Genomic DNA, 22,441 nt, shown 5'->3' with positions numbered 1-22,441 from the left:
TATATCTATATACACATAGTAAAATACATGATGAAGGTTATAGAGGAGATACTCATAGTAAAATATATCTAATAAATAATAGAAAAGAAGGTATAGTAATAGAACATATCAATGAAAGAATAGAAGAAGAGATATAGGAATAGAAGAAAGGTATAGGAGATATAGGAGAGCAATAGGACAGGGGACAGAAGGCACTCTAGTGCACTTGTACTCGCCCCTTAAAGTAACAGCCAGTTTGAAATAAATTATAGTTATAGTTTCTTCATATAAAATATTATAGAGTAAGAAGAAGCCAGTCTATCCATGAAATTAAGTTCATAGTTTAATTTATAATGGGATCACTTCAAGTATCTGACAGTGAATATTTCAAAAATTAAAAAACCATGAACTAATAGTCTCTTTCATCCCCAACATCATAGACACATTAAAATTGGATTTACATTGTTGGTAGAATTGGCATGAAAACATTAAATACATTAATTATTAGGAAATATTCATTTTGATATGAAAACTCATACTTAAGCATTCCTTTTGTAATTGTTTAAAAATATTTTCCTGTCTTAATTAAACCAGAAACAAAAATAAAAGTTGTCATCCAGCATGTTTAAAAAGTAAAAGGTGTTCGAGAAGCGTTTCTTAGCATCTGCTTTCACAGAAATATGGAGACTAACTGAACATTCCTATACGAAATGAAATGCAGAAAAACATGAAATGCAGAAATTATAATACTGTATCATTTTAAGGCACTGAATAACTGATACTTTGAAAAGTGATAAAGATACTTTTGTTGTTTTCCTCCTACTAAATCAGAATTATTTGATTTAGTTGGTTAAATAATAGTCATACTATTTGCAGTTGCTTGCATGTTTGACTGAATTATTGGACAATTACTATATTATCATTAATTTATAGTATTTAGGTGAAGACTTGAAATTTGGGTCCCTTTTTCATATTCAATAATAAATCATATTATTATTATTTATTAGATTTGTATGCCGCCCTTCTCCGAAGACCCAGGGTGGCTCACAGGGTGCAAAAGCAACACAACAACAAATCTAATTAATTAAAAGTTACTATTAAAATCCCATATATAATTTAAAAAACAGTCAACCAATTCATTCACAGCCACACATTACATCTCATTAACAGAGGAAGGGGGCTTGATCTAATTGCCCCATGCCTGGCGACATAAATGGGCTTTGAGGCCCTTGCAAAAGGCGAGGAGGATGGGGACAGTGCAAATCTCTGGAGGGAGCTGATTTCAGAGGGCCGGGGCCATCACAGAGAAGGCTCTTCGCCTGGGCCCCACCAGACAACATTGTCTAGCCAACAGGACCCAGAGAAGGCCAACTCTGTGGGTCCTAACCCATCGCTGGGATTCATGCGGCAGAAGGTGGCCCCATAAGTAATCTGGTAAATAGGTTTACTAATATTGTAGTGTTTACTGATTTAGTGCAAGGCAGATAAGAATTCTGAATATCTTGTCATTCGCTATATGGTCATGTCAGCCGTATCATTCTTTGTTCTTAGGTTTTAATTTCTTACTTCTTAATTCCTTCTTAGGTTTTTAATTACTAGGCAAAGAGTGAAACAAGGATGCATCTTGCTTCTCTCTTTTTAACTTTATATTCATTATTAGTAGAAGTTTGACAAGTTGTATCCCAATGCTGACCAACAAATTTCTTCTGTTTATTTTATAAACTGTTGTGAGCCGCCCCGACTCTACGGAGAGGGGCAACATACAAATCTAATAAATTATTATTATTATTATTATTATTATTATTATTATTATTATTATTATTATTATTGTTATTAAATTATTATTATTATTAATGTCTCAATGATACAAATGTGAAAAATATCTCAGTGATACACATGAGTCTTAGAGTCTTGCCCGCTGTTACAGAAAGGAAAGACTGGTTGACAGGTACAATTAAACTAAAATCTTCTTCAATTATCAGTCATCAGTAGTTTTAGGACCAATCAATCAAAGTTTTTAAATATCTCAGTGTTTCTCTACAAGACTCAGCAATCTGGCAAGCACAACAAGGGCCATCACCACCTGGGTCCACAAACTCTGAAATGCTATTCTCTGAGATGGCAATAATTATGTCCCAGATGCAGCAGAAATATTTAGAACTAAGGTCATGAGCCATCTGTTATAAAGGGCGCAAATTTGCTATTAGTATGACGTGCGTTCTGTTGAAGCTGTCCAATCCAAGTTTCCATGCACTCTGTTGCAAATAGCCTAATAGGTATCTAAATCTCCAAGAAGACTGGAATCTGGTTTCAGCTCATGTAAATTCTTTCACCACCTAAAATTTGTTCATACTAGTGCATCCCCGTGTAACTTGACTTTGCAGGATAACTTTCTGTAATCATGAAAGTCAGAGTTGATCTACATTTAAAGCTTTTTGGCTTATCAACTCTATTTAACTGCTTGGTTGGAGTTAAAGCAATGAACTTTTACCGCTTCAGATATTTAATATGACTTAAGTACAAATGCTATTTGCTTGGGGGCAGGTTTGTTTGGAGGTACCTTGCAAAGCATCTCACTTTATACTTGTTTGATCTAATGTCCTCACTCCTAGAAGAAAGATTCAGTACAGTAGTCCCTCGCTATACCGCACTTCACCTACTGCGGCTTCACTTCATCGCGGGTTTTCAAGAAATATTAATGAGAAAAATCATTTGCGGATCTTCACTGATTCGCGGGTTTCTGAGGAAGTCGATCGGCAGATTTAAACAGCCCGCGGAACTCAATTGACATGTTTTCCAAAAAATATATATCTAAAATTGTAAATACTGTATTTAAATACTGTATCTAAAATAAATACTGTGTGGGAAGGGTTTATAAACACTTAAAACAATGAAAACTTACCAAACAATTACAATATAAATACTTAAATAAGGACTATCAGTCGATAAATTCCCCATCGCGGATTTCACCTATCGCGGCCGTGTCTGGAACGTAACACCAGCGATAGGTGAGGTCTTACTGTAATATACCTATAAAGAGGGATTGCCCCTGTTGTTGGATTACTCAAACTTGTTGGATATATGCCAGCAAATAATGGCCATAAAATTCCTCTTCAACCATTGAAAGACACTTACTAAGTAAGGGCCATCACATGGATCCAAACTCTGTGTTCAAAGGTTTACTGTGCCATAGGAACTCTCGTTTTCTTAAATTTGGCTTAAGTGATTGCCATTAATCGATTCAAGCTTCCTTTGTGTGTGCAGAAACAGCTGTATGTCAGTCAAGCTTCCTATGGGCATAAGGTTTGTCATTGGTTGCTTCCCCACACATGTTATATAAGCTTAGTTAATACTCTTGTTAGATCTTATATTTTAGGAGGATTTTAACTGAAATATTGCAATGTTGGTAGCGATTAGTTAATACAGAATACTTGCATCTATCACTGTTTGTCTTTAAACTTTTTATGACTATCCTTCAATTGAAAGAGAAAGAGCTGACAAATATGCTGGATATAGTTTAGTGACTGCAATTTTTTCTTCTTCTAATTATTCTGTAGTTAAATGTTCATTATTTCTAACCTTATAAGTTTAATTTAATTCTAATAATTTTTAAATATTGGCAGTGGGTTATACGTCAATTAATCCTATATTGCTGTCAAAAATCATAACTTGATACACATTAAAAATATGTGTTAAAATATTCTTAGAATATTCTGCAATCAACAAAATGTAAATTTGCCCTATAGAACTGAAGCCTCTTAAAAATCTTGTCAGCAGATATATCCATGTGACATTTTAAAGGAAGACTTCATTTGGCACATAGTGATTTATGCAGTTTTAAAAGATGGAAACTTTGTAAAACTTAGAATAAAATGTCCTTTCAATAAAAATTTGACAAAAGCTTCATCTGGATGTATTTAGCCAACAGATGCCTTGTTCAGTTTAAGGCTCATTATATTTTAAATATATAATGTGAATATTTATTGTATGTGTATTCCATATAGCTATTTTGTCTTGACTGTGAACTGATAAAAATTAGAACCAACACCAACTTTCTAATTAAAGTTAAATATGTGGAAATGCTACTTAGTAAAAAAAAGAACAAGATAAACATTAGGTTGAACATTTTAGAGACGCATTGAACCAACCTAGCCCATCAGTAGTGCATGATTTTTCCAACATTGCACAACCAGAGAAACCTGATTTCAGTATGGAACCAATTACAATTACTGAAATTCAGAACACAATATAGTTGTTTAAAAATGGCAAACCAGCTAGCTTAGATCAGATATCTGCAGAGCTCTTACAACATGGTGGAGATAGTTTGGTGCAAGAGGTCCCTGTGGGTGACAGGAATGCATCCCGAAAGATTGGAGCAGTGAGTAATCATTAAGTATCAAAGAAATGAACCCACAGTGATTGTAATAACTGGAGAGGCATAGCGTTACTATCAGTCCCTGGAAAAGTTCTGTCCCTTGTGTTACTCAGCAGTTTTTCAGCTCCAGTGGATACCACCTTCATGAAGAACAAGCAGGATTCAAGAAAGGATGCTCTTGTTAACAATCTGATCCTTCCTTAATAAATAACATTGAACAGAGTATTGAATTCCAGATACCAGACACCATCAATTTTTTTGACTTTAAAAAGGCATTTGACTCAATTCATTGAGAATCACTATGAAATATTGTAAAATCCTATGGTATTCTTCCAAGGTCCCTTCCAATTTGGGGTTATTCTATTTTATCATTTATGCAACTTGGAAGTACTTAGGAAATATAACAGTCCATTGCCTGGCTACAGGACAAATCCAACAATTTATTTATCCTGATTGCATTATATCTATCAATGGAGATACATATATGGACATTAACTATTGAATTGAAATGCCGTTTCAGTGCACTTGCCCAATTTGGCAGCCATAAGTATTATATACAAATATAAAACTGTTCAGGAGTTTGTCGTACCATATATTTGTCATGCAATATATGCTTGTGAAACATGGAAGTGTACAATCAAGATGATTAAATGTTTTCCAACAATTCTGCTTGAGAAAAATCTTCCATGCCTCTTACAATGATCAGATCACTAATGAAGAGGTACTGCAAAGATCAGATTTAGAACACCTATCACGTACAATGAATGAACGACGGATGCAGTTTGTTTATCATACATATGCCTAAAGACAAACATCTGAAAATTGCACTATGTTTGGATCATTCCTGGAGGAAAGAGAAAACAAGTTGGCCTTGGAAAACTTGGTGCTAAACATTTAAGGAAGATCTTAAGATTATTAATGTATCTTGGGACACTGAAGATGCTGAGAAAGATTGAAACATTCTTCATTGCTTATTTGACCCCTCTGACAATCATTAAGTGTCGTACCACATGATTCTTGACAAATGTATATTTTATTTTATATAAAGCCCTTCATGGCATCGGACCAGAATATCTCCGGGACCGCCTTCTGCCGCACGAATCCCAGCAACCGGTTAGGTCCCACAGAGCTGGCCTTCTCCAGGTCCCATCGACTAAGCAATGTCGTTTGGTGGGACCCAGGAGAAGAGCCTTCTCTGTGGCGGCCCCGACCCTCTGGAACCAGCTCCCCCCAGTTATCAGAGTTGCCCCCACCCTCCTTGCCTTTCATAAGCTCCTTAAAACCCACCTCTGTCGTCAGGCATGGGGGAATTGAAATTTCACTTCCCCCTAGGCTTATAGAATTTATACATGGTATGCTTGTATGTATGAGTGGTTCTTTAAATTGGGGTTTTTTAGATTATTTTAATATTAGATTTGTTTTCATTGTCTTTTCATTGTTGTTAGCCGCCCCCAGTCTTCGGAGAGGGGCGGCATACAAATCAAATCAAATCAAATCAAATAAATAAATAAGATGATGATGATGATGATGATGATGATGATGATGCATTTCATATACAAGTCCAGGATATCACAGAGATAGACCTGCCCAAATTAAATTTTATACTGTGTTTAATTTTTGTAAACAATTATTTTTCCCACTGGAAAGCTGCATTGGAACAAAAAACATTAGAACAGAAACCAATATTGTGTGGATTACCAGCAGCATATTTAATATCTCAAAAATCTGGCAAAGATTAAATGTTACAGAACATTAGATGGAGGTCAACAGGTTTTCAAATGGAACTGAATTTAGGTTGTAGATCATTCTTGGGAAACTGCAAAATATTTCAACGTTCTTATTTTTCCAGACTGAGGAAAGCATTTCAAGGGTTAAATACAACATCCTTCGATTTGCTCATTCATTCATTCATTCATTCATTCATTTTTATTTTATTTTGTCGAACAAGTGCAGGATTGTAGTTTGCATAAGCATAACATAAGTAGTAAGTAACGATAGAAGACAGTAGGACAGGGATGGTAGGCACAATGGTGCGCTTATGTACACCCCATACAAACCTCTTAGAAAAGGGGAGAAGTCAACTGTAGACAATCTGAGGTTAAAAGATTTTGGGGTTTGGGGAAGAAACCACAGAGTCAGGTAATGCATTCCAGGCACTGATCACTCTAATGCTGAAGTCGTATTTTCTGCAATCTAGTTTGGAGCAGTTTACGTAAGTTCTGTTACGTGTTGGTATGTTGTTGCGGTTGAAGGTGAAGTAGTCACTAATAGGAAGGACATTTTGGTATATGATTTTATGAACTACTGTTAGATCACATTGGAGGCGTCATAATTGTAAATTATCTAATTGCAGTATTTCAAGTCTGGTGGACTAAGGTGTTTTGTTGCGAGAAGAGGAGTGAAGGACACTTCTTGTGAAATATTTTTGGACTCTCTCAATTGTATTTATGTCTGATGTGCAATGTGGATTCCATACAGGTGAATTGTATTCTAGAATTGGTCTGACAAAACTTTTGTAAGTTCTGGATTAACAATGTTGTTACAGTGGGCTCTGGCACTTAGGTCATTGGATATGAGTACTCCAAGGTCTTTGAGGGTCATCTACAAGTTCATTTCCACCAAGTTTGTATTTTGAGTTGATTCTTTTTGTCAATGTGTAAGACAGAGTATTGCTTGGCTGAGATTTGAAGTTTTGCAGGTAATTTCCTAATATCTCATTAGCGGAGCATACCTACCTGTGAAGTATGTGAAGAGATAAAAATCTATTTGTGAATAGATATAAATAGTTCATCACTTACATATTATAACTCTATAGCGATGTTCAGAATATATTTCTTATTCTTCCAGTGTCAATACACAGGAATAATATATAATTACGTGGGAATCTTTTTCTTTAAAATGCAAATTTATTTATCACTTGTACAGAAGTTCAACTTTCAGTTCTAGTGGTGCAGAGGCAACAGTTAATAACTAATATTCCAACAACTAAGCCTATTATTTAGGTTTTTATGTAATTTCCTGATTTTACATTAAAATAAGATTGACTAATCAGGATTTAGGATTACTAAAGCTTTCTATCTGAAAAACGTTCTTATGAAAACGTACATATGATCATTGTGTAATTTGCAATTTCTCCACTGTGTATAAGATTTTTTAAAAGAAAGGGTTATTATGCTTAGGCCCAGATATACAGTGGCACCTCATCTTACGAACGCCTCTTCTAACGAACTTTTCGAGATACGAACCTGGTGTTTAAGATTTTTTTGCCTCTTCTTCCAAACTATTTTCACCTTACGAACCCAAGCCGCTGTTGCTGGGATGAAGGGGTTTCTCTCTTTTTCCTTTTTTGAAGAAAGAAAAGGGAGGGGCGGCTTGGAGGGGGAAAGAGTTTGCATTTAAAAAACTAGGAGAACTGCATGCTTGCACAGGCACTGAAATGGTGTCTTTTGAAGAAAGAAAAGGGAGGGGCTGCTTGGAGTAGGAAAGATTTTGCAGAGAACAACGTGCTTGCAAAGGCACTGAAATGGTGTCTTTTGAAGAAAGAAAAGGGAGGGGCGCCCCCCTTGCCTTTCTTCCTTCCCACTCACCCTGTAGCCTAGCCTTGCTTCTTCCACCCGCCCCCTTTAGCTGCTCCTCCCTGCCCTCTGTTCGCCTCCCTTCTAAAGTTTGGGATTTTCCTGAAGGATTTGCACGCATTATTTGCTTTTACATTGATTCCTATGGGAAACATTGTTTCGTCTTACAAACTTTTCACCTTGCGAACCTCCTCCTGGAACCAATTAAGTTCGTATCATGAGGTACCACTGTACTATAATAATATTTCAAAATGTTATTTTATATTTTAAAATCTTATTAGAGCCTTTCATCTTTGTATGAAAAATAGCTCTATGTATTGCGAGGAGTGCTGTACAGTGAGACCTCACCTATCGCTGGTGTTACGTTCCAGACCCGGCCGCGATAGGTGAAATCCGCGATGGGGAATTTATCGACTGATAGTACTTATTTAAGTATTTATATTGTAATTGTTTGGTAAGTTTTTATTGTTTTAAGTGTTTATAAACCCTTCCCACACAGTATTTATTTTAGATACAGTATTTAAATACAGTATTTAGAATTTTAGATATTTTTTATAAAAAAAACCTGCCGATCGAGTTCGGCGGGCTGTTTAAATCTGCCAATCGACTTCCTCAGAAACCCGCGAACCAGCGAAGATCCGCGAATGATTTTTCTCATTAATATTTCTTGAAAACCCGCAATGAAGTGAAGCCGCAGTAGGTGAAGCGCGGTATAGCGAGGGACTACTGTAGTTTACTTCCTTATTAATTATTTAGTCTGTATAACTTTAAGTTCTAGTGTTATGGAAGAAGTAAGTTTCTGTACTTTCTTATTATACTCATAATTTGAACAGTACATGCACATACAAAAGGGCATGGCTTTGGATGCTCATTTGTAATTGTCATCTTAACTTTTTAAAATTCCCAGTGCATATGTTGCTGGGGTGGAAATAGTGAAGCAAATATAAAATGCTTGTAATTTTCATCTGCAAGGGTACTAGGAAAACAGCAGGTACTGGAGCATTCCTTTCAATGCACATTTCCCAACGCAAGATCACTTTCCTATAATCTCTTTCCTTCTTTAATATAAATACAAACATTCATTTCCTTCTTGCTAATTATTCCAGTGCTGGGATGAGTATTCTTAAGGGAAGTTGGGAAAAGGATAATGTCCTTTTATCCATTTACTTCATGAGTCAAATTTCAGAAATCTTCCCCGTTGTTTGGGTTCAATAGCTGTTTGCGATCATATCTTTTTGATGCTTTAAAGCAAAAAGAAAAAAAGTGAACTAAAATCCTAAACATAGTCAGAATCCAAGATTTTCACTTAGCGACCACTTTGCCTAATGACTAAGTTGCAGAAACTAATTGTGTACAATATGTTCTAAGTGACTCTAGTGGTGAGCAGGTGTGTGTTTGTGTGTGTGTGTGAAAGTGAGAGAGAGAGGGAGAGGGAGAGAGAGAGGCTGGAAAGGTTGTAAATGAAGGTATTGGTCACAAAGTTATTTTTTCATCTCCATTGGTCACTGGAGAACATAAGAACATAAGAAGAACCATGCTGAATCAGGCCAAAGCCCACCGAGTCCAGCATTCTGTGTCACACAATGGCTCACCAATTGTCCATGGCGATCTTGAGCAGAAAGAGAAGGCAAGACCCTCCCTTTCCCCTAACCCCCAACAAATCAACAACCTATGTCAGTGAAGCCATGACAAAACATCAACAACCTATATCAGTGATAGTAAACCTTTTTTGCTCAGGTGCCGAAAGAGCATGCATACACACTATCTCACTCATGCGAGAATGCCCACACCCATAATTCAATGCCTGGGGAGGGCGATAACAGCTCCCCCTGCACCCTGGAAGCCCTCTAGAGAGCGGAAACAGCCTGTTTACCAACTTCTAGTGGGCCCAGCAGGCTTGTGTTTCACCCTCCTCAGGCTCCAAAGGCTTTCCTGGAGCCAAGGTAGGGTAACAATGTCCTTCCCATCCCCTCCAAAGGTTTTCTAGAATCCAAAAACGCCTTCCCAGAACCTCCATGCAAGCCAAAAATCAGCTGGCTGGCACACACATGCACGTTGGAGCTGAGCTGGGGTAACGGCTCGTGTGCCAACAGATATGGCTCTGCATGCCACCTGTGGCACCCATACCACAGGTTCACCATCACTGACCTATATGATAATTTGAGTCTGGGCATTTGTTCCTGTAGTAAGAACACTGAGTTGATTTGTTCAGTTATCCACTAATTTATATATATGGTTATACAACGGTATTCTCAAGACCAGTGTCCTAAAGCAGTGATGGTGAACCTATGGCATGGGTGCCATAGGTGGCACGTGGAGCCATATCTGCTAGCATGCGAGCTGTTGCCCTAGCTCTGCTTCAGCATGCAGGTGCTCATTGGCCGGCTGATTTTCAGCTCACATGGAGGCTCTAGGGAAACATTTTTGGCTTCCAGAGGATCTCTGGAGGGATGGGGGGGGCATTTTTGTCCTTCCCAGGCGCCAGGGCAGCCTCTAGAACCTGGGGACCTATTGGGCCCAGGTAGAAGTTGGAAAACAGGCTGTTTCTGGTCTCCAGGGGGCCTCGAGGGAGGCAGGGGGCACAATTTTCACCATCTCCAGGCATTGAAATATGGGTGTGGGCACTCACGCAGGTGCTTTCGGTACCCGAGGGAAAAAAGGTTTGCCATCACTGTCCTAAAGCACCATACATTTTCTATCCTCATTCAAGTTAATTTTTACTTCCACAGAGGATTCCATTTCTTGGATACTTTGATAATTTTATCTTTTCTTTGGGCTAGGCCTTCATAGCTGATCAACCAAAATCTAGTTTGTAATGTATTTCTTGATTGCCTATTTATTGATTAGCTTAAAAGGAGAAAGCTATGTACAATTTCATTATCAATTCTGAGACTGGTTGTTATTTCCATTGTCTTACAACTTATTTTTTCTATAAGTTCTATAAATAATGAGAGTACATACAGACTTGTCTCAGCCCTTTGCTAATTTGGAGCTCATCTGATTTGCCAGGTTCTTTCCATAGTGTGGCGTCATGACTATACAGTATATATGTTTGTATTGGGACAATGAGATGCTCTTGGATTTCCATTTTAACAATCACTTCTATAGCTTGACATGATTGACACAGTTGAAGGCCTTTCTATACAATTGTGGATATGCTTATTTCATGTATGCTTAAGCTTTACTTGGTTTTTGACAGGATTTAATGTACATATACAGTAGTCCCTCACCTATCGCTGGCGTTACGTTCCAGACCTGGCCGCGATAGGTGAAATCCGCGATGTGGAATTTATCGACTGATAGTACTTATTTAAGTATTTATATTGTAATTGTTTGGTAAGTTTTCATTGTTTTAAGTGTTTATAAACCCTTCCCACACAGTATTTATTTTAGATACAGTATTTAAATACAGTATTTACAATTTTAGATATATATTTTTTTAAAAATCTGCCGATCGAGTTCGGCGGGCTGTTTAAATCTGCCGATCGACTTCCTCAGAAACCCGCGAACCAGCGAAGATCCACGAATGATTTTTCTCATTAATATTTCTTGAAAACCCGCGATGAAGTGAAGCCGCAGTAGGTGAAGCGCGGTATAGCGAGGGACTACTGTAATTCACTTTTTAATATACATATAATCCGCTTTGCCAAAGAAAGCTTTTTATACCTCTTCAGCCATCTTTATTTATGATAGTATCATGTAGCAATATGAATGAAGTTGAGTTCGTTGAAGTTTGTATCATAATAAATTCTTGAATTTTATAAAATTCTGTCTGGAATATTTAAGCAAGATAAGATTTAGTTCACTGATTTTAAATATGTGGACGTGGGTGTGATTAATTAATTAATTTAGTTATTTATTGAATATTGTGTTTTAAAAATTGTTATGAGCAATTATTTTAAAATGCTCTGGCAGACTGAAAAATAATAAAAATTATAAGAGTTGGGAGAGGAATTTTTTCATGTTTAAAGCCGTGAGTCTGTGTTGTGAACAGTTTATTGTATATTGTATTGTATATTGCATAAAATAGAATTTATTATATTCTGTCTTTTATTTATTGCAGGGCAGCACAATTATTTATGTGCAGGACGGAATGACTGTATAATTGACAAAATTAGAAGAAAAAACTGTCCAGCTTGCAGATTACAGAAGTGTCTTCAAGCTGGAATGAATTTAGGTGGTAAGTAAACAATGAATATTAATGCTTTCTAATATAATTATTTTTCTTTTTCTTTTGCAAATATATGTTATACCTGATTTTTTTAAAAAACAGTATTAGCTAAATCAGTGATGGTGAACCTATGCCATATCTGAGGGCACATGAAGCATTGTTCTATGTCAGCTCCCGCATGTATGTGTACACCTGCCAGATGATTTCTGCACTTTTTTTCAGCTGTTTGCGCTCTTCCCAGACTTCATATAAGCCTCCTAAACCTTAGGAACGTCGAAAAATGGCCCAACCAGAATCAAATTTCCTGTTGGCCCATTTTTTGCCATCCCCAGGCTTCAGGAGGCTTTCCAGAATCTTGAGGAGAGCAAAAAACAGCCCAACAGGCCTACTGGAGGTCTGGAGGCTTCAGTGAGGCCTGTGCACATGCATGGCGGGAGGGCATTGCAGGGGGCACGGGAGTTGTGTGCATGCATGGGGGGAGGGCATTGCATTATGGGTATGAGCACACACATTCTGTTGGCACCCAGGCCAAAAAAGGTTCACCATCACTTAGATAGATGAACTTTGAAGCTCTATCCTGAATGATTTGATTTGATTTGAATGCCGCCCCTCTCTGCAGACTCAGGGCGGCTTCCTCTACTGGTAGAGAGACATTCTATAAGATGTCATAAGATCTTACTATCATTCTAATTTTTAAATAAATAATAGTTCAGAATAAGAACAATGAGAATTAGATGATGACTGAAATTTTAGTATAATGTTAGGCAGCTAATTGAATTGAAGTATTGGATGTATTTTTTTCTTGCTTTCTTGTTTTTGTGGTAGTGCTGTGAAAACATTCCAATAAAACATCAGGTTTAACCAGGGGAAAACTGTGTGTTATTTGCCAGATCTCCTGCTATGTTCCAGCTTAGCAAAAAATTAATTATAGTAAAAATATAGGGAAAACATAATTTAATTGCATGACTATACTGATAGTATTTTAATTATACTAATTCATATTTATCCTGTTAAATAAGTAGCATAACTTTTAGTCACATTTTAAAGTGAACTGGATAATTAGTTTTGCCCATTAAAAATATATATAATAGAATAGACATACAGAATTGGAAGGGACATTGGAGGTCTTCAAGTCCAACCCCCTATTTAGGCAGGAAACCCTATAACAGTGATGGCTAACCTTTTTGCTGCTGAGTGCTGAAAGTGCACACACCCATAATGCAATGTGTGTGTGTCTTCCACGTGCCCCCCATGTGTGCGTGTATGACCCACCACATGTGCACAAGACGTCCCCCGTGCATACACATACAAAAAAAAAAGTGGAAACAGGAACCAGAAGGACTGCAAATACTAGACCTAATATTAACAAACAGGGAAGAAACGATAGAGGGAATCAAAGTAGAAGGGACGTTGGGTGAGAGTGACCATGTCATCCTAAAATTCAATATAATACAATCCCTAACTGCTGAACCCAAAACCACTACAGTCCCAGACTTCAGAAAAGCAGACTTCAACAAGCTCAGAGACAACCTGGAAAATATCCCCTGGAAGGAGGTTCTAAAGGGTAAATCCATACAGGAAGCCTTGGAGGCCCTTAAAAACACAATCATAGATGCCCAACACAATACAATCCCTATGAAAAAGAAAAACAGGAAAACTAAAAAGAAACTAGCATGGCTAAACAAAGACCTCACAGACAACCTAAAAGTAAAAAAAAAAGCCAAATACAAAAAATGGAAAGAAGGACACATAACCAAGGCGGAATTTCAACAAACAGCACGAATCTGCAAACAAAAAATAAGAACAGCAAAGGCCCAACATGAACAATACCTAGCAATGAAAGTCAATGACAACAAAAAAAGCTTCTTCCAGCACATAAACGACAAGAAGAAAATCAAGGAAACAGTCACTACACTAAAAAATGAAGATGGTAAAGAAATCACAGACAACAGAGATAAAGCACAGCTGCTCAATGCCTATTTTGCATCAGTCTTCACACAAAAAAGGAACCACCAACCAACCAACCTGCAACTCAACTGCAATAAACAGCCCTGGAACTGAACTCAACATAAATAAAAACACAATAAGGGACCACTTGTGGGAGCTCAACAAGTACAAATTGCCAGGACCAGATGGACTACATCCCAGAGTCCTAAAAGAACTGGCAGACAGCATCGCGGAACGACTTCTCATCTACCAAAAATCCTGGACCACAGGAGATCTACCGGAAGACTGGAAACAAGCTGATGTAGTCCCTATCCACAGAAAAGGTAAAAAGACTGATCCAGGTAACTACAGACCAATCTGTCTGACTTCTATACCGGGAAAAGTAATGGAAGAAATAATCAAAAAACAACTTTGCCACTACCTAGAAACAAACAAGATTATATCAAACAGCCAACATGGGTTTGTCAGAAACAAATCATCATATCAATCTCATATCATTTTTCAACACCATAACCAAATCAGTAGACCAACGCAACGTAGTTGACCTCATATACTTGGATTTCAGCAAAGCTTTTGATAAAGTAGATCACAATCTCCTAATCCACAAATTAGAAAACAATGGGGTAGATTACAACACATGCAAATGGATAAACAGTTGGCTGACCAACCACACCCAATGAGTTGTCCTCAAGGGCTCCAAATCAACATGGAAGAAGGTAGGCAGTGGGGTACCACAGGTTTCTGTCCTGGGCCCTGTGCTCTTCAACATTTTTATCAATGACCTAGATGAGGGAATAGTGGGGGAACTAATCAAATTTGCAGATGACACCAAGCTGGCTGGGATAGCCAACACCCTAGAGGATAGGCTCAAAATACAGAAAGACTAGATATATTAACGCTGTAGGCCCAAACTAACGGAATGATGTTCAACGTCGAGAAGAGTAAAGTCCTTCCCCTAGGTAAAAAAACCCAAAAACCCCTAGACACGGATACAGTCTGGGAGGAACCCTACTTAGCAGTAGTGACTGTGAAAGGGATCTCGGAGTCTTGGTGGATAATCAACTAAATATGAGCCAGCAATGTGCAGCAGCGGCTAAAAAGGCCAACACAATCCTAAGCTGTATCAACAGGGGGATACACTCCAAGACCCAAGAGGTATTAATGCCACTCTATAATGCCCTGGTCAGACCACATCTGGAGTACTGCTTTCAGTTCTGGTCACCACACTTCAAAAGAGACATAGAAACTCTGGAGAAGGTGCAGAGAAAGAGCAACCAAAATGATTAGGGGACTAGAAACCAAGACTTATGAAGAGAGATTGCTGGAACTGGGCATGGATAGCCTAGAGAAAAGAAGGGCCAGGGGGGACATGATAGCGGTCTACAGGTACTTGAGGGGTTGTCACAGAGAGGAGGTGATCACACTGTTTTCCAGGGCACCAGAGGGCCAGACGAGGAACAACGGTTGGAAGCTAACCAAGGAGAGATTCAACCTGGAAATAAGGAAGAACTTCCTGATGGTCAGAGCGACCAACCAGTGGAACAGTCTGTTAGCGGAAATTGTGAACTCCCCAACTTTGGACATTTTCAAGAGGAGATTAAACTGTCATTTGGCTGGGGTGCTATAGGATTTCCTGCTTAAGCAGAGGGTTGGACTTGAGTTGAGTTGAAAGGCAAGGTCCCTTTCAACTCAAACCAACCAACCAACCAACCAACAAACAAACAAACAAATAAACCGATGCATGCATGTGTGACCCCCCCCATTCCCTCCACCATGATGTATGTTGTGATATATATATTTCCTTAGTTGCTTAGCACAAACATTCATCAAGATTGAAGGGATTCTTGCAGCACCTTCCTAATACATTTTATTAAAAGGCCTAACATTAAAAGCCGTGGCTGACTTCACTAACAACTCATAAAAGCTTTTATCTTTTAATAAAATTTTGCTAGCCAGAAATGATCTTATTTGACTTCTGGCTTTTGGCATCATAGTTTGATATGGTTCTCCTCTTACATTGCCATGAAAAGCAGCTACCCAAATTTATGTAAATACAGAGTATAACTGAATTATGTAAAATAACACATATTGATTTCATGCGTCTCTTCAAAAAGTTGTATTTTTCTATTCTTCTGTTCCTATATTTCAGTGTAGTAGGTCACAAAATCAGACAGGTATCTCTTTATTTTTTTTCAATTTAATATATTTTTTCCTATTCATTTTTGCCCCTCAGAGTAGCTGATTCCCCCCTCCCCTCCCACATCTATAGTACAGTGATACCTTGTCTTACAAACTTAATTGGTTCCGGGACGAGGTTCTTAAGGTGAAAAGTTTGTAAGACGAAACAATGTTTCCCATAGGAATCAATGGAAAAGCGATTAATGCGTGCAAGCCCAAAATTCACCCCTTTTGCCAGCCGAAGCACCCGTTTTTGCACTGCTGGGATTCCCCTGAGGCTCCCCTCCATGGGAAACCCCACCTCTGGACTTCTGTGTTTTTGTGATGCTGCAGGGGAATCCCAGCATCGCAAAAACGGGCGCTTCACTGGCAACGGAAGTCCGGAGGTGGGGTTTCCCAGCAAAGGGAGCATCAGTGAAATCGCAGCATCACAAAAACACCAAAGTCCTCGAAACCCCATCTCTGGACCTCTTTGTTTTTGCAATGCTGCGATTTCACTGAGGCTCCCCTCGCTGGGAAGCACCCCCTCCGGACTTCCGTTGCCAGCGAAGCGCCCATTTTTGCGCTGCTGGGATTCCCCTGTTGGGATTCCCCTGCAGCAACACAAAAACACAGAAGTCCGGAGGTGGGGTTTCCCATGGAGGGGAGCCTCAGGGAAATCCCAGCAATGCAAAAACGCTTTGCTGGCAATGGAAGTCCGGAGGGGGGCATCCCAGCAGTGGCGATGGGTTTGTAAGGTGAAAATAGTTTGTAAGAAGAGACAAAAAAATCTTAAACCCCGGGTTTGTATCTCGAAAAGTTTGTATGACGAGGCGTTTGTAAGACGAGGTATCACTGTACTTTCTTCTAAGCTTGTTATTCAAATAATGAAGTTTCTAGAGTGGTTTACTGAGTCTGGTACAAAATCTATGATGAATTGTATCTATGCTGCAGAATTCCAGATGATCACAAAGCTATAGTTGACAATAATTACTATTTTTATATCTCTTTTTATATAAATATTACTATTTATATATCTCAAATAATTGTAATCAATATTTTTGTAGCACAGAAATGCTAACTGTAGTAGTTACTTATTGTAAACTTTTCTTTTATCTCTAAATATTTTGTCTGCATTTTCTGCAAAGTGTACTTTATTATATATCGCTCAGACATGAATGGTTGTAATGGACTTAAACTACAAATGGCTTAAATGGATAGAAGAATCATTATTATTCCAGAATAGGGGGTGGGGGAGTTACTCTTCAGTAACAGAGGTGGAATCAAGGAGTGGAGCAAGAGAATCTTGAGGCTAGAATGAAAAATAGGGATTGGTTTCTAGGACTTGTAAAGTTCAGCCAAAGGGAACATTTGGGTGTGGAAGCAACCAGAGAGAAAGTTGAAAAGAGAATGGACCATTCTTGGCTCTGGTTGAAACAAAATTGTTTGAACAAAGTTAGCAGGAGAGTTGGCTGACAATGCATCAGCTAGCTAGAGAACAGTGCTGGAAAATGAAAGTGGAGTGAAGGTGGATGTAATAAAAGATCTGTTTGTTTTGCTGAACTTGGGGCATTAAGCAAAACATTTGCAACTTATATTTCTAGACATAATAACATAGCATACTAATACATAAAATAATTTATATTTAGCAATTATTTATACATTTCATATGAATATGAGTCTGATTAATCAGCTGATTTCATCATATAGATTAATTGAATTATATTATAATCATATTATTCCAGAGTGAATGGATAATGATGCATACAGAAATCTGCATTTATGTTTACTTTCCATTAAATAAAAAGAGCTTATACAGTACAGTAGTCCCTCACCTATCGCTGGTGTTACGTTCCAGACGTGGCCGCGATAGGTGAAATCCGCGATGGGGAATTTATCGACTGATAGTACTTATTTAAGTATTTATATTGTAATTGTTTGGTAAGTTTTCATTGTTTTAAGTGTTTATAAACCCTTCCCACACAGTATTTATTTTAGATACAGTATTTAAACACAGTATTTACAATTTTAGATTTTTTTATTTTTTTTTAAAACCTGCCGATCGAGTTCGGCGGGCTGTTTAAATCTGCCTCAGAAACCCGCGATGAAGTGAAGCCGCAGTAGGTGAAGTGCGGTATAGCGAGGGACTACTGTAATAGCAATAGCACTTAGACTTATGTACCGCTTTACAGTGTTTTACAACTCTCTCTAAGCAGTTTACAGAGTCAACCTATTGCCTCCAACAGTCTAGGTCCTCATTTTACCCACCTCTGAAGGATGGAAATTTGAGTCAATCTTGAACCTGGTGAGATTTGAACTGCCAAATAGCAGTCAGCAGTCAGTCAGCAAAAATAGCCTGTAGTACTGCACTCCAACCACTGTGCCACCGCAGCTCCTACAATGTAAAAAGAAGCTCACATTCTGTATAGTCAATGTTAATTTTTCATATAAACTTAAAAGTTATGTTAATAAATAACTAATAATTAATTTTAAGAGATTCCTTTAATACCACCAAACATCAGCATCTTCCAGGTCCTTGGAAATGATTTGATAGGTGAATGAAAAAGCTAAATCCAGTATAAACATCTGGCTGACTGTGCCGGAATCATAATAATGAAAAGGATATGTCTTGGAATCCTAAAGTTAAAAGAGGCCATTTAGGCCACAGAGTCTATTTTCCTGCTAATCGCAGGCGTTGAAATTAAAGTGTCTTAGAGCAGTGATTTTCAACCTTTTTTGAGCCATGGCACATTTTTTACATTTACAAAATCCTGGGGCACATTGAGTTGGGGGGGGGGGGGCGGCTAAAAAAGTTTGCACAAATTTTTCCCCTCTCTCTTCCTCCCTTCCGCTCTATTTCTCTCTCCCTCCCTCTTTCTCTCCCTTCTTTTTTCTCTCTCTCTCCACCCCTGTTTCTCTCTTCCTTCCTTTCTTTTTTGCTCTCTTTCTCCCTCCCTCCCTCTATGTCTTTCTCTCTCTCTCTCTTTCTCTCTTGCTTTCTTTCTCTCTCTTGTTCTATTTCTCTCTCTCTTGCTTTCTTTCTCTCTCTCTTGCTTTCTTTCTCTCTCTCTTCCTTTCTTTCTTTCTCTCTTTCTTGCTTTTTTTCTCTCTCTCTTTCTTTCTTTCTCTCTCTTTCTTTCTCTCTCTCTTTCTTTCTCTGAGCTTCGCGGCACACCTGACCATGTCTCACAGCACAGTAGTGTGCCGCGGCACACTGGTTGAAAAACACTGTCTTAGAGAGATGACTGTCTAGCTTCTACTTGAACATATCTGCTGAAAGAGAGCCCATCACCTCCCTGGCAAATTGCTTATGTTGTTGAACAGTTCTTACCATTAGGAACTTTCTTCTAACATTGAACAAGAACTTCTTTTCCAAGAACTTAAATCCATTTTTCAGTGCTCTCTATTTTGGAAGAAGATAAAACAGGTCTTGATCTTCTTTTACGCGACTCTCTTTCATGTATTTGAAGAGTGCTATTATATCTACTCTCCCTTATCATTTCCTGGGGTAAAAAACCCAGCATCTTTGGTTCCTCTTCGTAAATCAGTTGCTGTTCTCTTATCATTTGATTGCTCTGTCCAATTTCTCTGAATATTTTGGAGAACATGGTGCATGGTACCACTCATTGCGCCAATAAATTTTGATAAGGGGAAATTAAATTATTTCTCGAGATTTGGGTATTACCGCTTGGTAAAACCTAAATCATTTTTTTTTGCAGCCATCGGTGTTTCAATTTGTGCCAAATTGTTAATATAACAAACTATTGTTTAAAAATATTTTTTTAAAATATCATTGCCATATATTTCCTATGTGGTAATTGTGTACTTGATGTTTGTTTCCTCAGTGAAGAATGTTGAACAAGTCTGTTTTAAATTTCATTCCTATGTTTTATTCTTTTTTCTCTATTTATAAGATAATACCAAAAAGCATATTCATACCTGTATGTCTAGATCTTTCTAATTGAGTTTAGATAAAATAATCTGTAATGCAGACTTGTTTGCCATCCAAGAAAATAAATTATGCAGTTGTGCAAATATTCTATAGTAATATTTTCAGAATACATGCAATTTTGTTTAAGATAAGAAAATTATTGGAAGTTCTTAGTTTGTGACCCAAGTTACTAATGATATTAGAAAGTAATAAAGATTAATTATTTAAAGTATAATTTTGGTAGCTGTTACTTGAGTAGATGCACTTAACAATATTTCTGTTAATTATTTTAAAGGAACCCTAAAGTGCAATTTCAAAACTAGTCGAGAAAAAGCTTAGCTGAGAATACTGCAAAACAAAAGAGCGAGAAAATAATAAGTGATTTAGTTAATAAAGGGAACTTGTGATGTTGGGCTTGCATTTAAGACAATAATCGTGCTTTGCTGAATCCATATGAGATATATAGAAGATATAGTTAGGAAACACTGTTATAATTTGCTTTTCCTGCTTCAAAATATAATTCTGTTATCAAGAACTTTAATTATTATTAAAGCTGTAGGGGTGCAGCGGTTAGAATAATAATAATAATAATAATAATAATAATAATAATAATAATTTATTAGATTTGTATGCCGCCCCTCTCCGAAGACAGGGCGGCTCACAACAATAACAAAAAACAATATTACAGCAAAACAAATCTAATATTAAAAAAGAAGAATATAAGAATACAGCACTGCAGGCTACTTCTGCTAACTACCAAGAGTTTGGCAGTTTAAGTCTCACTGGCCAAAGGTTGACTTGGGTTTCCATCATTCCGAGGTCAGTAAAATGAGGACCCAGATTGTTGGGGGAAATATCCTGACTCTAAACTGCTTTAAAAAGCCCGTAAAGCACCGTGAAGTGATATATAATGCTAATGCTAATTCAATGGTGGATTGCTCTCAGTTCAGCCTGTCTATGAACCAGTAGCGCCGGTGGCAGGAGGCTCCGCCCACTTGCCCGGGACTTTTCTGCATATGCACAGAAGTGTTCTATGCACACAAACCAGTAGCAGTGGGTTTTGGAACCTACTACTGTGCTATTATATAACATTATATAATTATTTATATAATTAATGAACTCAATCTGTATAGTCTGGAGGACAGAAGGAAAAGGGGGGACATGATCGAAACATTTAAATATGTTAAAGGGTTAAAAAAGGTTCAGGAGGGAAGTGTTTTTAATAGGAAAGTGAACACAAGAACAAGGGGACACAATCTGAAGTTAGTTGGGGGAAAGATCAAAAGCAACGTGAGGAAATATTATTTCACTGAAAGAGTAGTAGAAGATCCTTGGAACAAACTTCCAGCAGACATGGTTGGTAAATCCACAGTAACTGAATTTAAACATGCCTGGGATAAACATATATCCATCCTAAGATAAAACACAGGAAATAGTATAAGGGCAGACTAGATGGACCATGAGGTCTTTTTCTGCCGTCAGTCTTCTATGTTTCTATTTAATTATTGATCTGTTTTTCCCCAGTGCCATTTGAGTATTTTACATAGTTTTTTTAAAAAGATGGATAGTTTGTGATGTTTTGTATGATACAACTACATTCTTACCCTCCTTTTATGATTCACCTTTGCTACAGCCCGGAAGTCGAAAAAATTGGGCAAGTTAAAAGGTATCCACGAAGAGCCACCTCAGCAGCAGCAGCCACCACAAAGCCCAGAAGAAGGGATCACATATGTTGCTCCATCAAAAGAACCTTCTGTGAACACAGCACTTGTTCCTCACTTATCTGCAGTTTCACCAGCACTTACTCCCTCGCCTGCCATGGTTCTAGAAAACATTGAGCCTGAAATTGTATATGCAGGATATGATAGTTCAAAACCAGACACAGCAGAACACCTGCTCTCCACTTTAAATCGTCTCGCTGGCAAGCAGATGATTCAGGTGGTGAAATGGGCAAAGATACTCCCAGGTAATGAAACTCTGTAAGACTACTCTTACTTTTTAATATGGGCATTCTGGATTTAAGGTATGCTTTGCTCAAAAGAAAAAGTGTTAGAACGTCTTTTGTATCAAAAATGCATTTATCATTAGAAAACGTGTGCAGAGTTTTCCTTCATGTAGTTTGGAGCTCCAAATTCTGAGAACAGCATTGTGGAAAATATAATCCAGAGATATCTGGAGATTTTAGAAAGGGTATATTAGCTGCATGATACTACTTATATCCATAAATATAGATATATGTTCAGAGTATAGTGATACCTTGTCTTACAAACTTAATTGGTTCCGGGATGAGATTCTTAAGGTGAAAT

General features: G+C 37.7%; 1 protein-coding gene across 8 annotated transcripts in view; it reads left to right on the top strand.

Moving 5' to 3' along the window:
* NR3C2 (nuclear receptor subfamily 3 group C member 2) overlaps positions 1-22,441 on the top strand; it is a 180,419-nt gene that overhangs the window by 105,482 nt on the left and 52,496 nt on the right. For all 8 annotated transcript variants that reach the window (XM_070757795.1, XM_070757800.1, XM_070757799.1 and 5 more), the window contains exons 4-5: positions 11,993-12,109; positions 21,769-22,101. In XM_070757795.1, the coding sequence (XP_070613896.1) occupies positions 11,993-12,109; positions 21,769-22,101 (450 nt within the window). The remainder of the gene's footprint in view (positions 1-11,992; positions 12,110-21,768; positions 22,102-22,441) is intronic.

Source organism: Erythrolamprus reginae, chromosome 7, assembly GCF_031021105.1.
Source record: "Erythrolamprus reginae isolate rEryReg1 chromosome 7, rEryReg1.hap1, whole genome shotgun sequence".
Taxonomy (NCBI): domain Eukaryota; kingdom Metazoa; phylum Chordata; class Lepidosauria; order Squamata; family Dipsadidae; genus Erythrolamprus; species Erythrolamprus reginae.
Note: the sequence above shows the minus strand (reverse complement) of the source record. Positions and strands in the feature narration are given on the sequence as shown.